This window comes from Anomaloglossus baeobatrachus, chromosome 4, assembly GCF_048569485.1.
Source record: "Anomaloglossus baeobatrachus isolate aAnoBae1 chromosome 4, aAnoBae1.hap1, whole genome shotgun sequence".
NCBI lineage: Eukaryota > Metazoa > Chordata > Amphibia > Anura > Aromobatidae > Anomaloglossus > Anomaloglossus baeobatrachus.
This window is the reverse complement of record NC_134356.1, coordinates 19,861,645-19,880,141: the sequence shown is the minus strand read 5'-3', so window position 1 is coordinate 19,880,141 and position 18,497 is coordinate 19,861,645. Positions and strand designations below refer to the sequence as shown.

The window sequence follows — 18,497 nt, the reverse complement described above, 5'->3', positions numbered from 1 at the left end:
CGGGTCTTTGGTTGTTAAGAAACCCCTGGGGTTCCGGTCACTGACGGATTTGACCTTTGTCGGCGGCTCCAAGCCTGGTCGGGGTCCGCAGGCCCTGCCTGTGTGTGCTGGCTTCACTTCGCTCACCGGTTCGGTACCGGCGGGCCAACGGTCCTACGGTTCCGCGTCAATTCACCTCTCCTGCAGACGGCCACCATTGTCTGCCAACCTTGCTGTCAGTGCCTGGGCCACAAACCCAGACACAGTCAGTTTACATCTTGTCACTTTCACTTCCTAACCCTATCTGACTTCCTTTTCCCGCCTCCAGGCCTGTGAACTCCTCAGTGGGCGGGGCCAACCGCCTGGCTCCGCCCCACCTGGTGTGGACATCAGCCCCTCGAGGGAGGCAACAAGGATTTTGTGTGACTGGTGTAGCTGTCTGGGGGTGTGGGGTGTGTTGGTGTCTTACCTGTGACGACCTGGCTAGTCCAGGGCGCCACAGTTAGAGCAGAGGATAGGGTTAGAGCCGAGGATAGGGTTAGAGCTATGGTTAGGGTTAGAGCTATGGTTAGTGCAGAGGATAGGGTTAGAGCAGAGGATAGAGTTAGATCTATGGTTAGAGCAGAGGATAGGGTTAGAGCCGAGGATAGGGTTAGAGCTATGGTTAGGGTTAGAGCAGAGGATAGGGTTAGAGCAGAGGATAGGGTTAGAGCTATGGTTAGGGTTAGAGCAGAGGATAGGGTTAGAGCAGAGGATAGGGTTAGAGCCGAGGATAGGGTTAGAGCTATAGTTAGGGTTAGAGCTATGGTTAGGGTTAGAGCAAAGGATAGGGTTAGAGCAGAGGATAGGGTTAGAGCAGAGGATAGGGTTAGAGCAGAGGATAGGGTTAGAGCTATGGTTAGGGTTAGAGCAGAGGATAGGGTTAGAGCAGAGGATAGGGTTAGAGCAGAGGATAGGGTTAGAGCTATGGTTAGGGTTAGAGCAGAGGATAGGGTTAGAGCCGAGGATAGGGTTAGAGCTATGGTTAGGGTTAGAGCAGAGGATAGGGTTAGAGCAGAGGATAGGGTTAGAGCAGAGGATAGGGTTAGAGCTATGGTTAGGGTTAGAGCAGAGGATAGGGTTAGAGCAGAGGATAGGGTTAGAGCCGAGGATAGGGTTAGAGCTATAGTTAGGGTTAGAGCTATGGTTAGGGTTAGAGCAAAGGATAGGGTTAGAGCAGAGGATAGGGTTAGAGCAGAGGATAGGGTTAGAGCAGAGGATAGGGTTAGAGCTATGGTTAGGGTTAGAGCAGAGGATAGGGTTAGAGCAGAGGATAGGGTTAGAGCAGAGGATAGGGTTAGAGCTATGGTTAGGGTTAGAGCAGAGGATAGGGTTAGAGCAGAGGATAGGGTTAGAGCAGAGGATAGGGTTAGAGCTATGGTTAGGGTTAGAGCAGAGGATAGGGTTAGAGCAGAGGATAGGGTTAGAGCAGAGGATAGGGTTAGAGCAGAGGATAGGGTTAGAGCAGAGGATAAGGTTAGAGCAGAGGATAGGGTTAGAGCAGAGGATAGGGTTAGAGCAGAGGATAGGGTTAGAGCAGAGGATAGGGTTAGAGCAGAAGATAGGGTTAGAGCTATGGTTGGGGTTAGAGCTCAGATTACAACTATTGATACAGGTAATAGTTCCATATAAATGCTTGTCAGCTTTCCCTGCGCACCGGTGTGTATTATATTGGATCGGACCTATCCTCTGCTGCGCACGTTGCTGGTGGTGACGCAGTGGTATAGATACTTATACACATCACATAATGTGTTTTGCTGTTTACATTTTTTGCATGAAATGTAAACGTTTCCCATATGAGATGCAAGTTGCTCCCTATTCCTCCTCGGTGCACAGCGGGGGGTTGTGACCCTGCTGATACTTACCTGTCACATGATGTTCCTCTGCTCCTCGTCTCGGTGCCGGCGGCCGGAGGGAAAATGGGGAAAAATGTTAAAAGGATTCTGGAACTGATTGTAAAGAGACCTTCGGAAATGTAAAAAATACTCCATTGATGTCCCAGCTGAGCTAGTGCAAGTGTAAAAGTGTCAGTCATGGGGGAAGACGTCAGAGGCTTCTTTTGGCCCTACTGAATGGCTGACCCTACTGGCCCTAACAAACAGGTCAGCATTCATCAGAGAAACGTAAACCGAAATATTGGATCCACCTTCATAATAACATGTTGGAGCTGTGCAGCTTCACCTCCCTCCTCCCTCTCTCTTCAACATTTATTAGCACCAATGCCAAGGAGCAAAAGGTGGCTCCAATAGACCCCCGGGACCATACACCGGGGCCAAGACCATGTGTTTTCTATAGTAATATGGCCACACTGATGATCAGTCATATCTATCCATTATCTGTCATTTTAATGTGATTTTCGAAGGTACGGATGATTGAAATTCAGCGTAAATGGGGGAATTCAGGCTACAGACTTATTTTCCAGTCTCTTGTTTACCTCCTTATTGGCACCAGGTATGGAGATCTAGTCACAGGGTCACCCAGGCTTTATAGAAATGCACAGTCCCTCCTGACTCCACCCCCGCTTATCTCTCTGTGGCTCCTCCTCCTTATATTATAACTAAATTTAAAGTGCCGCTTAAAAGAGAAAATGCAGAGAAATCAAACCATAAGGTTCTTAGCAAGTATAAAACACCAAGATCACTAACACTTAGAGGCTGCACATCCTCCACGGACCCTTACAGGACGCAAAAGAAGACCACAAGGAAGGGCCAGTATAATGCTATGTTCTCATAGAAGGAGAAATTTCAAGTTATTCCCATAACCCCACAGCAGTGATAAACATACATGTCACAGGGTCACCCAGGCTTCATAAGAATGCACAGTCCCTGCTGTCTCCGCCCCTGCTTTTCTCTTTATGGCTCCTCGTGGGTGGGACTAAATTGAATGTGCTGCTTAAAAGAGCAAATGTAGAGAAATCAAACCTTACGGTTCTTCTTAGCAGGTGCTTTAAAACACCAAGGATCACTAACACTTAGAGGCTGCATATCCTCCATGCTAGATAAGTATGAATGGACCCTTACAGGATGCATAAGAAGGAAGGGCCAGTATAACTCAATGTTCACATAGGAGGATACATTTCAAGCCATTCCCCATAAGCCCACAGCAGTAATAAAAATACATGTCACAGGGTTACCCAGGCTTCATAAGAACGCACAGTCCCTGCTGTCTACGCCTCCTATTTTCTCTTTATGGCTCCTCGTGGGCGGGACTAAATTTAATGTGCTGCTTAAAAGAGAAAATGTAGTGAAATCAGACCATAACCCCACAGCAGTGATAAAAATATATGTCACAGGATCACCCAGGCTTCATAAGAACACACAGTCCCTGCTGTCTACGCCTCCTATTTTCTCTTTATGGCTCCTCGTGGGCGGGACTAAATTTAATGTGCTGCTTAAAAGAGAAAATGTAGTGAAATCAGACCATAACCCCACAGCAGTGATAAAAATATATGTCACAGGATCACCCAGGCTTCATAAGAACACACAGTCCCTGCTGTCTACGCCGCCTATTTTCTCTTTATGGCTCCTCGTGGGCGGGACTAAATTTAATATGCTGCTTAAAAGAGAAAACTTAGAGAAATCAGACCATAACCCCACAGCAGTGATAAAAATATATGTCACAGGGTTACCCAGGCTTCATAAGAACACACAGTCCCTGCTGTCTACGCCGCCTATTTTCTCTTTATGGCTCCTCGTGGGCGGGACTAAATTTAATATGCTGCTTAAAAGAGAAAACTTAGAGAAATCAGACCCTACGGTTCTTCTTAGCAGGTGCTATAAAACACTGAGGATCACTAACACTTAGAGGCTGCACATCCTCTATGGTAGATAAGTATGAACGGACCCTTACAGGACGCATAAGAAGCAAGGGCCAGTATAACTCAATGTTTACATAGACTGAGAAATTTCAAGTCATTCCCATAACCCCACAGCAGTGATAGAAATATATGTCACAGGGTCACTCAGGCTTCATAAGAACGCACAGTCCCTGCTGTCTCCGCCCCTGCTTTTCTCTTTATGGCTCCTCGTGGGCGGGACTTAATTTAAAGTGGTATTTCATAGAGAAAAAATCTAAAGAAATCCCACCCTCTATAAAAAATCAAGTATGGTTAACCCTTAGCTATGAATGTGTCCCTTACAGCATGTATATGAGGGACACATAGGGAGAAGAGGAGGCCTGGAGTGACCCCTGAGGCCCCCACTGATTCTATACAACGTCTGACCATTTACCATGAGAAAGTCCTGAGCTGAGTGTCTCCCGTGTGGACATTTCATCATCTCGGGAGACGTCTTAATTATCGGCGCTCTCGTTTCTCTCACGTTATATAAATAGATCGTCTTCCTGAGACTCTTCAGCCGCCGGTGACAGCTCCTGATGGATGCACTCTATAGAATTACATAGGAAGTGTGGTACCGTGTTCTCAGGACGAGGACGGGGGCGACCTGCTGAATTTATGGGGAAGGGGGTCATCAATCAAACTTAACATTACAGAAAATGTCCCCCCAAATTGGTCACCTCATGTTTTTGGTAAAATCCCGGTGACAACCTGCGGGAACGTCCCGGCTCTCGCGGAATCCCAACGAGAAACTCCGACAATTTTGACTTTTTGTCCTTTCCTTTCGGTTTGTGACCTGCAGAAGTATTCACTCCCCTGAGGAAACGGTCCTGCGTGCGGCGGCGGACTCACAAGTTCATCTTTCTCTGAAATGTTGCATTTTTTTTGCTTACGTTTGTATTTTTAGTCCCAATGACGAGAATTTGAACATTTTAGGGTTTTTTTACTTTTTTTGAGGGGGGGGATTTCTTAAAGTTTCCATTATGACTCAAATATTGCTAGTTCCCTAACATTGCGGGAACATAACATAATGGCAGTCTTTTCTTATTGAGCGTTTGCCGATTTTCTTGGGAGTTTTCTTATTTGATTGAGCATTCGTGTGCCCAAATTCCTCACAGGTTCCTCTTGTCTTGATGGGGGTCAGTGCCTCAATTCCAGATTTTAAGAATTGATACATTATAATTCTGGTCATCGGTAGCCACCACTAGAGGGAGCTCACTCCATATGTATATATACAGTGAGCTCCCCCTAGTGGTGGCTTCTGGTCACACTCCTGGTTCTTCTATGGTAGGAAACAATCTGCATTACCTCCGTCCCCATCTTTACTGTGATACAACCAAGGGGGAACTTCAGAATATCACAAATTGTGACCCACAAGAGACATGAACACCAAATGCAGAGGTGTAACTAGAATGTAACAGGCCCCAGTACGAAATTTGGACCTGGGTCACCCCCCCCCCCCGCACATTGGTCAGATGTATGGGCACCTGTAGCATCCCAAATCCTATAAGACATGTGAATTGCCCCACCTCCCCATCATTATGTAGTGATGTCCCCCATCCTGGTGTACATGGTATATATACTGCTCAGAAAAATAAAGGGAACATTTAAACAAGGATTTTGTATTTTGGTGTTCCCTTTATTTTTTTGAGGAGTATATATTGTCTCCATCCTGGTATATATGTCTCGTATCCTGGTATACATGGCATATATATTGTCACCATACTGGTACATATGTCTCCTATCCTGGTATATATCCCCCATTGTGAACCCTTCCTAGTATATATGTCCTCATCCTGGTCCCATCCTGGTAAAAATTTCGCTCATCTTGGGCCCATTGTGGTTTACATGGTCCCCATCCTGGTATACATGTCCCCCCCCTATTGGTATATATGTCCCCCATCCTGATATATATGGTCCTCATCCTGGTATATATGATCTCCATCCTGGTATATATGTCCCCATCCTGGTATATATGGTCCTCATCCTGGTATATATGGTCCTTCTAATGGTATATATGATGCTCATCCTGGTATATATGTCCCCATCCTGTTATATATGGTCCTCATCCTGGTATATATGGTCCTTCTAATGGTATATATGATGTGCATCCTGGTAAATATGTCCTCATCCTCGTATATATGGTCCTCCTCCTGATATATATGGTCCCAATCCTGGTATATATGATCCTCATCCTGATATATAGGGTCCTCATCCTGGTATATATGGTCCTCATCCTGGTGTATATGTCCCCATCCTGTTATATTTGTCCTCATCCTGGTATGCATGGTTCCCATCATAGTATATATGGTCCTCCTCCTGGTATATGTGGTCCACATCCTGGTATATGTGCCCCCATCCTGGTTTGCATGGTCCCCAGCCTGGTAAACATGGTATACAGATCCTCCTCCCGATGTACATGGTCCTCATCCTGGTATACATGGTCCCATCCTGGTATACATGGTCCCTATCCTGGTATACATGGTCCCTATCCTGGTATACATGGTCCTCATCCTGGTATACATGGTCCTCATCCTGGTATACATGGTCCCATCCTGGTATACATGGTCCCTATCCTGGTATACATGGTCCCTATCCTGGTATACATGGTCCTCATCCTGGTATACATGGTCCTCATCCTGGTATACATGGTCCTCATCCTGGTATACATGGTCCTCATCCTGGTATACATGGTCCCTATCCTGGTATACATGGTCCCTATCCTGGTATACATGGTCCCTATCCTGGTATACATGGTCCCTATCCTGGTATACATGGTCCCCATCCTAGTATGTATGTCTCCATCCTGGTATATATGTCCTCATCCTGGTATGCATTGTATATATGGTCCTCCTCCTGGTATACATGGTCCTCCTCCTGGTATATATGGTCCTCATCCTGGTATATATGTTACCATTCAATCTCTAACTCTATAATTTAGAAACTCCTTCTACTCACGTCCCTCCACTCCCACGTCTCGCGGCGTCCTCTGTAGCCAGAGCGCAGTGGCCGGCAGCTGACATTGGAGTGCGCACTATGGCACATAATGGCACTGTCATGCGCCGCCCCCAGTCACGGTACAGACGTTAGCTTCCAGACACTTGTTGGCGACCTGCGTGTATCACAGTACAGGGACCCGGTGGGTTTCTGTACTAGGATGCATTTCTCTGCGACCACGATCATTACACCCCTGACCAAGGGAATATATTGAATTCCTTGGGTGTATGCTTATTGAATTAGGCATCTATTGATTTCATTGAATCCTCATCAGTTTTATTAGATACCCATCTGGGACACACACATAGGGCGGCCTCTTCATGTGGCTCATTCCCCAATTAATTGCTGATTTTCAGATTTGATCAATAATATAATCTTGGCAGCTTGTAGCCACCACTAGGGGGAGCTCACTACATCTATTCGTATACAGTTGTATACAGTGAGCCCCCTCTAGTGGTGACTTAAAGTAACACAGTTGAATCCTTGTTTTTCTCCTTTACTGTTATAAGGGGCACTTAAAAATGTCACTTTTTTATTCATATTGTGACCATTAGGTGCAAAATAATCACTAGCGGAGAAGGTTTCAGCGGCGTCTTATTATGGGCTGGATTTGGGAATCAACCCGAATTAGCCTCAGGGCGACTGTAATAAATTCATTAGCGATTATGGGGTCACGTGTGCAGATAGCGGGGTGAGCAGGTCGCGGAGCTGCAGGGTTCCCAGCGCCGGCATGTGGCGGCACGGCCTCTATTTTCTCACGGATTGGCTGCCACCTCCGAGATGATGGATGTGAGGCCCCGTCCCTATAGATTATAAGCTGTAAGTGCCGCTTTCCTGCAGTTATTTATAGCGGACCTTTAGCTCACGGTAATAAGATGATGAGGATGATGATGAATTGTGCACGACGTCCCGACCTCACCCACTGCAGGAGCCAGCCAAGCCAGCATCACACGGCTTATTGTAATACCTACTCTGTCCACATGGTGGCGCTGCAGGGAAACGCAACACCTACAGGCTCCTTCTCTGATCACAGCTGATCCCTGGAGATCCAGGAGCAGGAAACACTCAAGTGTCCAATGGGCGGGGCATGACACTTGAATTTTTTACTTCCTGTGTTATGCTCCGCCCCTTCATGCCCTGAAATGAGGGTATCATCCCTTTAAATACTCTCTGTCCTCTGTCCTCTACGCTGGGTGCTCATTAGTGACCCAGCTTGCGGAAGTTAATTTCTGCTAGCCTGCTGGTTACTTTTTGGATCACATGTTGCGGTAGACCTATCACAGCTTATCCCCGCCTTTTTAAGATGGAGGAATCTGTCTTCCTATGCCGACTATAGCTTTTGCTAAACTAGTCCATGTGCTGATGTGTTCCTGTTGCTGGTGATTTATTGTGAGCTGTAGAAATCCTGGTTATTTCCTCCCTGCTCTTTATTTCCTCCTGATCACGTATCGTCCTATATCTCCATGTGCGTTAGCTGCGTTATTGAGTTTTGGCTTCCCCGTTTGTCCATATCTGTGGGTTCACCACTCCTATTCCTGCCCCCGTGAGGTGGGGGAGTGGGAGTATTAGATCAGGGCTGGCCAGGAGTAGGGCAGGGGAGGCGGCCCAGACATCCTCACCATTAGAAGTATCTCTGGGAGTAGGACAGTTAGGGCCCCCTACCCTGAGGGCCTGTTTAGGAGCCCCGGTCCCCTGTTATCCCCTCACAACCAATGACATTCCCATCTCCACGATCCTATCCCAATATGTAGCAGGTATAACAATAAGTAAATTAGCAAATGCCTCTAATTAGAAATGTAGTATAGTTCTCCTGATATCGCCATGTCTCTTACCTCATGTGCAGGGCATTGCAGGACCTCAGATATCCTTTGTTACGACCATGCATATAGTGATAGACAGTTAGTTGCTATTGCTTCTAACCATGGATACCTAAGGTCGTGCAATGCCCTGCACATGAGGTAAGTGACATAGCTAATCAGGAGAACTCTACTACATTTCTAATCTAATATTATTATTACACCTATACATATTGGGACCGGATCTTGGAGATGGGAATACCCCTTTAAGCTCTGCCCAAAAATCTTACATTTGCATACCTTTATGTCTGCCAAGCAGCATTGCTGGGTCTCATGAATGAGAACAGAGCCCCCAAAAGAATGTTTCACCCGACTGACGTGCGGTGGAAACCCCCTTTATTTCAGGTAGTGATGTCACCGGACCGCAGCAGATTCACTTTCTCTTGTGGAGAATTTCCCCCGATCCCATTGTCTCCATTTCCTCCGGAGCTGACAGCGGATCCCATAAGGCCGCGGCCGCTCATTAGGCCCCGGGACAGACCATTCCTGGGATTTCAGGGGGTTCACAACGTGCGGCCGAAAGCGGCAAATTACAAACCGGAGATGAATCCGCTGCATGGAATGTGTTATATGTACTGACCCGAGGATCGAGGCAAAATAACACTGCGGGAACGGGCGAGGGACCGGGACTATCTGCAGTCCCATGTAACAGCCGAGTGCAGCTCTGGAGTATAATGCAGGATCAGTAATGTATGTACACAGTGACTGCACTAGCAGAATAATGAGTGCAGCTCTGGAGTATAATACAGGATCAGTAATGTAATGTATGTACACAGTGACTGCACCAGCAGAATAATGAGTGCAGCTCTGGAGTATAAAACAGGATCAGTAATGTAATGTATGTACACAGTGACTGCACCAGCAGAATAGTGAGCGCAGCTCTGGAGTATAATACAGGAGGTAACTCAGGATCAGTAATGTAGTGTATGTACACAGTGACTGCACCAGCAGAATAATGAGTGCAGCTCTGGAGTATAATACAGGAGGTAACTCAGGATCAGTAATGTAATGTATGTACACAGTGACTGCACCAGCAGAATAGTGAGTGCAGCTCTGGAGTATAATACAGGAGGTAACTCAGGATCAGTAATGTAATGTATGTACACAGTGACTGCACCAGCAGAATAGTGAGTGCAGCTCTGGAGTATAATACAGGAGGTAACTCAGGATCAGTAATGTGATATATGTACACAGTGACTGCACCAGCAGAATAGTGAGTGCAGCTCTGGAGTATAATACAGGATGTAACTCAGGATCAGTAATGTAATGTATGTACACAGTGACTGCACCAGCAGAATAGTGAGTGCAGCTCTGGAGTATAATACAGGAAGTAACTCAGGATCAGTAATGTAATGTATGTACACAGTGACTGCACCAGCAGAATAGTGAGTGCAGCTCTGGAGTATAATACAAAAGGTAACTCAGGATCAGTAATGTAATGTATGTACACAGTGACTGCACCAGCAGAATAGTGAGTGCAGCTCTGGAGTATAATACAGGAGGTAACTCAGGATCAGTAATGTAATGTAGAAAGCACAATAATAAATTCTCCATATATAAGGTATGAAGAAAAGGATAAGTTTGTTGTCAGACTTCTCAGGTGACATATTAGGTCTTTACCCCGCGAGTTCAGCTCTGGTCTGGAGGAGAGTCTCCGGCGTCACACGCTGGCCTCTATACTGGCCTCTATACTGGCCTCCTCTGTCCTCGCCGCTCCCATTACATTATTTCTGTCACTTGTTTAATATTTTGATGTTCATTTTCCTGTGAAGATTTATGTTGTGAACAGGAAGAGCCGTCTCCACTCCCCTCTATCCCCAGAGCCAAAACGCTGCTCTCAGATTTCTACATTTACCCTTCACCCTCCTGAGCAAAATAGTGAAGAACTGACCGAAGGTGGAGCGGGCGTGAGACCACCAGAAACAACGAGACCATCACTAGAGGGGCAACTGATGATCAGCTCATGTGTGGGAACAAGAAAGGTCCATAAGACTAAGGTTACTGAGGTCACTGTGTATATACAGTACTGATCCTGAGTTACCTCCTGTATTATCCTCCAGAGCTGCACTCACTATTCTGCTGGTGCAGTCACTGTGTACATACATTACATTACTGATCCTGAGTTACCTCCTGTATTATACTCCAGAGCTGCACTCACTATTCTGCTGGTGCAGTCACTGTGTACATACATTACATTACTGATCCTGAGTTACCCCCTGTATTATACTCCAGAGCTGCACTCACTATTCTGCTGGTGGAGTCACTGTGTATATACATTACTGATCCTGAGTTACCTCCTGTACTATACTCCAGAGCTGCACTCACTATTCTGCTGGTGGAGTCACTGTGTACATACATTACATTACTGATCCTGTATTATACTTCCAGAGCTGCACTCACTATTCTGCTGGTGGAGTCACTGTGTATATACATTACTGATCCTGAGTTACCTCCTGTATTATACTCCAGAGCTGCACTCACTATTCTGCTGGTGCAGTCAATGTGTACATACATTACATTACTGATCCTGAGTTACCCCCTGTATTATACCCCAGAGCTGCCCTCACTATTCTGCTGGTGCAGTCACTGTGTATATACATTACATTACTGATCCTGAGTTACCCCCTGTATTATACCCCAGAGCTGCCCTCACTATTCTGCTGGTGCAGTCACTGTGTACATACATTACATTACTGATCCTGAGTTACCTCCTGTATTATACTCCAGAGCTGCCCTCACTATTCTGCTGGTGCAGTCACTGTGTACATACATTACATTACTGATCCTGAGTTACCCCCTGTATTATACCCCAGAGCTGCCCTCACTATTCTGCTGGTGCAGTCACTGTGTACATACATTACATTACTGATCCTGAGTTACCTCCTGTATTATACCCCAGAGCTGCCCTCACTATTCTGCTGGTGCAGTCACTGTGTATATACATTACATTACTGATCCTGAGTTACCCCCTGTATTATACCCCAGAGCTGCCCTCACTATTCTGCTGGTGCAGTCACTGTGTACATACATTACATTACTGATCCTGAGTTACCTCCTGTATTATACCCCAGAGCTGCCCTCACTATTCTGCTGGTGCAGTCACTGTGTACATACATTACATTACTGATCCTGAGTTACCCCCTGTATTATACCCCAGAGCTGCCCTCACTATTCTGCTGGTGCAGTCACTGTGTACATACATTACATTACTGATCCTGAGTTACCTCCTGTATTATACCCCAGAGCTGCCCTCACTATTCTGCTGGTGCAGTCACTGTGTATATACATTACATTACTGATCCTGAGTTACCCCCTGTATTATACCCCAGAGCTGCCCTCACTATTCTGCTGGTGCAGTCACTGTGTATATACATTACATTACTGATCCTGAGTTACCTCCTGTATTATACTCCAGAGCTGCACTCACTATTCTGCTGGTGCAGTCACTGTGTACATACATTATATTACTGATCCTGAGTTATCTCCTGTATTATACTCCAGAACTGCACTCACTATTCTGCTGGTGCAGTCACTGTGTACATACATTACATTACTGATCCTGAGTTACCTCCTGTATTATACTCCAGAGCTGCACTCACTCTTCTGCTGGTGGGTTGTTGTTTTTTTTCTCTCTTTGAGTATATCTGGCCCGGTATATATACATGAGCTCACTTTGTGTCTTTTTCCTCAGCTGACGACGCCTAGTTTTCCAGTGGTGGTGAAGATGGGGCACGCTCACGCCGGAATGGGCAAGGTAAGAGAAGTGTCAGTGCTGTTTACATGCGGATGGGTGAGATTATACAGAATTCTCTCCGGTCTCCGTGCTGTGCACTGGGCCCCATATATATATATATATATATATATATATATACGGTATATACGTACGCAGTGAGCCCGGTGCTTGCGGTACAAGTCTTTGTGCCCTGCTGGATCTGCCTGTGCATTTTTCGGTGGCGCCTTTTTGTCAATTTTTTTTTTTCAACCAAAATTAAGGAGTAGTTGAGATAAATTCCCACCGGAGGTGACATGCGTTTGCATGTGATGGTCCCTATAGACATAGGAATCATCTGTCCTCGGGGGGGGTTATATGGAGAATGTGGTCCTTTAGACACAATATCAGGACTAGTGGAGCCACCACACGCATTTCGGGTACCGCCGAGCCTCACAATTTGAGATTTTGGCAACAAGCTACATCAATGTGACTTTTTCAATCTGCCCACCCATAAGTCCACACCTGGTAATAACCTCTGTACCATGTGAGAGGCATCTGTCTGAGTTGGGGCTGCAAAACGCGTTAGGTCAATGCATTTTCAAGACTTAATGTAAAGTTTTGTAATCACTTCTTATAGTTGCAGGAGTAATCGAGAGCGGTTTCGGAGATACAATGTCTTCAAATGATGAAGTTCTTCACGCGTTTCAGGCACTGAGGATGTTTATATCTTATTGGTTGCTTAGAAGCTTCAAAACCCATCACCTCAAACCCATCAACCCAAAACCTGTAAGGACCTGAGCCTGTGAGGTCCTCATGCTCTTTTCAGTTACTCATCCTCTTCCCTGGGGGAACAATTCCAATAATATTATAAAATATCTAATTAGGAGGCATCTAGGTTGGGTTGTACAATATGATGAGAAAAAGCTTATAAAGGAACTTCCAAAAGTAATGCTACTTCTTGGAGACTCATATTCTGAGGGGGTCACGAAGAGGGACCTAATGTCCGATTACCCAACCTCTCAGGCCACCATGACAGAAGGCTTTTTGATTTGAGTCGCTCACGATTTTGTCACCTTTCTTCGTCTTGAGGCTCCATCTTCTCCATGGAGGTTGCAGGCTATTGGGGCCACCTTGAATCCCAGCGTTAGATTCTAAAAAACACTTGGTGGTGGCCATCATAGTGACCTATGAAGATGTCTGCCAAACCGCAAGAGGTTACGGAAGAATGGACCTGGTGTAAGAACCATAGTTGAGAGTTTTGCCTACTCCACCAGGAGGTGTCCAGCACTGGTTCTAACTCCTATAGTTTCATGTAGTCTGATCACTGACCAATATCTAGTGGGTTCTTGGTAAGTGTCAAATCATCCAGATTGATAGCCCATGACTGTGGCTTCCAACCTGTGGCTTGTCAGATAATGAAAAATGCAATTTCCACCGTGCTTTGACCAGGAGTAATTGTATCGTAAAATCTGAGCAGCAACGAGTTGGAGATATCTACTCCATAGCCTTCTCCTGAGCTCTGTCTGCATGAAGATGGTCTATGGGCCAGGGAGGCACCTTCATGAGAGCCCTCTCCTTACCCTAGTTGGTCAGTATGGTCTATTGACAGAGACGGAATATGATTTCTAGGCTTATATCAGAGGCTCCTTAATGGGTTCCCAGCCTAGTAGAACACCTTCATGTAGAAGACCTCTATCTCATAGCTGTCTGTTAGACGCTGCCTACCTCAAAATAGTCTTTCGAGGCAAGAATGCAACTCTATGGCCGCCCTCCAAGTGCCAAGATTGGGTATGATAGCCCCGGGAAAGATCAGGTGGGGCACTATTGCTTAGTGGGTCCAAATGCTACCACTAGCCCTCCTGTATTAGAATGTCTTGAAGATGCTTTCAAATAGAAGACCACTTGTCCATAGCCTTCTACTGAGATTTTTCTGCAAGATCATTTTTAGGTAAAGAAGGTGCCCTGATTGGCCAGAATGGTCTAACGGCAGACAGAAGGTGTGATTTTAAGGCTTATATCATGGGCTGTTTAATTGTAGATGATCTTGAACGCAATGTTATGTTGAAGGCCACAACCCTATAGCTTTATGTTAGACCTTTCCTGTCTCAAAATTGTTTTTTGGGTCTAGACGGTAACTCCTTAGGTGCCCTTTCGAAGCCCTGTTTGGCCATGGTAACCTAAAGAGAGATCACGTGATGTACTATCTCTACAAAGTGCGATTTCAATTGTCATATCAATGACTATTTAGTGGGTTCATGTGATAATGACTCGCCTTTAGTAGGACACCTTGAAGATTCTGTTATGTAGAAAATGACTTTCTCAGGACATTCTTCTAGACCATTCATGTTTCAAAATATTCTGGTGGCCCTTTTGGTGCCTTAACTAGCCAAGATGGTGCAGTGACAGATCGAGAGGGACACTATTCCATGGGGCTTTACAAGTGAAAGAGGGTATACGTACAACAATCATTAACAATACAAAACAGACTGGTATAGGTGGAGAGAGGACCCTGCCCGCGAGGGCTCACAGTCTACAGGGAATGGGTGATGGTACAATAGGTGAGGACAGAGCTGGTTGCGCAGTGGTCTACTGGACTGAGAGTTATTGTAGGTTGAAGGCTTGTTGGAAGAGATGGGTCTTGAGGTTCCTCTTGAAGCTTTCCATGGTAGGGGAGAGTCTGATGTGCTGAGGTAGAGCATTCCAGAGTATAGAGGAGGCACGGGAGAAATCTTGTACGCGATTGTGGGAAGAGGAGATAAGAGAGGAGGAGATCTTGTGAGGATCTGAGGTTGCGTGCAGGTAGGTATCGGGAGACTAGGTCACAGATGTAGGGAGGAGACAGGTTGTGGATGGCTTTGTAGGTCATGGTTAATATTTTGAACTGGAGTCGTTGGGCAATGGTGAGCTAATGAAGGGATTGGCAGAGTGGCGAGGCAGGGGAATAGCAAGGGGAGAGGTGGATTAGGCGGGCCGCAGAGTTTAGGATTGATTGGAGGGGTGCAAGAGTGTTGGAAAGGAGGTCAGAGAGCAGGAGGTTGCAGTAGTCGAGGCGGGAGATGATGAGGGCATGTACTAATGTTTTTGCTGATTCTTGGTTAAGGAAAGCACGGATCCGGGAGATATTTTTGAGTTGCAGTCGGCATGAGGTGAAGAGGGCTTGGATGTGTGGCTTGAAGGATAGAGCAGAGTCGAGGGTTACTCCAAGGCAACGAGCTTGTGAGACTGGGGAGAGTGAGCAACCATCAAGTTTGATGGAAAGGCTTGTTGGAGGAGGTGAGTGAGGAGGGGGAAAGACAATGAACTCTGTTTTGTCCATGTTAAGCTTTAGGAATCACGATAGAGTTTAATCCTCATATTGGGAGGACTTTAGTGGGTCTGTAGGCTACCAGATGTCTTCAAGTAGATCACTAGTACATAGCAGTCTGCTTAAAGATAGTATTTTTGGGCCTTCTCTGGTCAAGGAGCACAGTGACAGATTTGGTGGGCTGATATTTCAATACTTTGATTTTGACCCTCGTATCAGGAACTGTTTAGTGGGTCTCAAAGATGTCCTCTGGTAGAGGACCACAACCCTGTAGCTATATCCTTCTTCTGAGCATTTTCTTATTCAAGATAGTCTTTTGAGGAAGGTTTGAACTTCTATGATGCCTTCATTGGCAGGAGACCCAGTGACAGACCGGGGGTTCTTTCTTTCCATACAGCCCGATATTGATCCTCATATCCACTAGCTTGGCTCTATAAGAACGTCTCAAAAAGTCCTTTAGTCATGGCCTTCATTTTGGTATTTCCTTATTCAAGGTGGTCTTTTAGGGAAAGACCGGCACCTCTATGGGTGTCTTCTCGGCGCATCAGTTGCACAAAATGATTGAGTGACAGACGTGGCTATTGTTCAGTTTCCATATAGAGTGCCCCTCGGATTAGGAGGTGCTTAGTGAGACCTACGTCTTGTAGAGGCCCTCATACAAGGAGGCCTAGTGACAGATGCCCCTTAAAATTCACCACGGCGCTCGTGGATCACACCATCCCCTGGGGATTTCAGGCAGAATACAGTAAGTTTCTTGAATACCAAGTGTTAGATTTATGAGGAGCATAAATGAACGCAGGACAGACGCGGTAATTCCGATGGTCCCATTGGGACGGTCTCTTCTGCTAATACTGCTCTATGGAAAACATTTCCGTCTACCACTGAGAGAACACAGTGTCTCCATCCACTGAAGCTGCAGATTAAATTATCCTGGCTCGGAGAACAAGAGAACATTTCTGGTTGGGGATTAGTACATTTTGCCCCTGTGAGATGATTATTAATGACGTATCTCCTTAATTCGAGCGTTCCGCTAACACCTTCACCAAGGTATCTCGAATTACCCAACCTGAGACTGGACATAGTCATCAGTGACTACGGCGCCAATGCTTCTAGACTTTCCGTTCTACGGTTCATCCGTAGAGTCAAACACCCAAGAAATATTGTGATGTGGCTCGGTACAGGACGGATCATTCCGAAATGTCTCTGCCTGGATGTGGGAATTGTTCTTCTCACTCCGAAAATCGTAGGAAGGATTGACATCATGGAACAGGGAAGTGAGGAGATAGGTGGGTCTGCTGTGTAGGAGCATAAATCACTGCCATCAATACAATTCTGACCGGTTAGTTATCGTTCTAGACTATCAAGTGCAAAAGTATAAAATCTACATGGGATGGGGATAGATAGATTAGATAGATCGATCTGGTGACCTTCTACCCCAAAGTCTGTTTCCTTCTCTGTTGACCCATAGCTTGGCTTGGCCTTGTCTAAATCCTGAAGGTCTGTTACTTCTACATTTGCTTCTATTCCCTTGATTTGTGGTTACAGGTGTTCTCACTTGTTTATTGTCTTTGTCCAGTCACTTTCCGGGTGGGGACATTAATACTGCCCTATTCCAGACATTCTCTGCAGGCTATATTCATTTCTGTTTGGATGGCTACTGAGGAGATCTTGCCTTGCTGCTAGTAATTCTGCCTGTTTCACTGAGACCGGATTAGTATTTACTCTGTGTGTTCTCATTTTTCTCGCCTACACCTTCCTTCTGTTTTCTATTAGGATGGTTATCGGTTTCACTTGCTTACATTTATTATTTCTCCTTTGTCTACTTGTGTTCGTCTTTTGTTTCTACTCACTTTTTGTTTTTTTGTCTACCACTGAACTCTTTCCTTATCCTGGTTAATTGTGTGTAGCTACCTCCCCACTCGTTTCTTAGGAGGAACAAGAAACGGTTTGACGGCCTTTTAGGGTCTGAACCGTGGTTATCTAGTCATGTGGCTAGGGACTAATAGTCTGTTGAGGACACAGTAGGTCGTGAGGGAGGCTAAAGTGGTTTTGACTTCTTTTCTCCCTTTACCTGTGTGTCAGTTTATAGGTGCATAACAATATGCAGGAATTTGGTTAACCACAGGAATTTCAGACACATACATGCACTCAGGTATCTTACAGCAGGGATACAGTTAACCACTGGAGTACCAGATAAGTACACAAAATCAGTTATCTTGCCAAAAGGATACGGTTAACCACAGGAATAGCAGATACATTTGTGAAATCAGTAATCTTGCAGCAAAGATACGGTTAACCACAGGAATAGCAGATACATTTGTGAAATCAGTTATCTTGCAACAAGTATACGGTTAACCACAGGAATAGCAGATACATTTGTGAAATCAGTTATCTTGCAGCAAGGATACGGTTAACCACAGGAATAGCAGATACATTTGTGAAATCAGTTATCTTGCAGCAAGGATACGGTTAACCACAGGAATAGCAGATATATTTGTGAAATCAGTTATCTTGCAGCAAAGATACGGTTAACCACAGGAATAGCAGATACATTTGTGAAATCAGTTATCTTGCAGCAAGGATACGGTTAACCACAGGAATAGCAGATATATTTGTGAAATCAGTTATCTTACAGCAAAGAAACGGTTAACCACAGGAATAGCAGATAAATACATGAAATCTAGTATGTTGCAGCAATGATACAGTTAACCACAGGAGCAGGACTGTTGCAAACAGTGATAAATAAATTAAACAGGTATCTTAATAGTAGAAATC

The 18,497-nt window shown here is 45.5% G+C and overlaps 1 protein-coding gene across 1 annotated transcript in view; it reads left to right on the top strand.

Moving 5' to 3' along the window:
- The window catches only part of SYN3 (synapsin III), a 278,381-nt gene that overhangs the window by 230,415 nt on the left and 29,469 nt on the right, over positions 1–18,497 (top strand). The window contains 1 exon segment of the mRNA XM_075343799.1: positions 12,398–12,460. Coding sequence (XP_075199914.1) covers positions 12,398–12,460 — 63 coding nt within the window.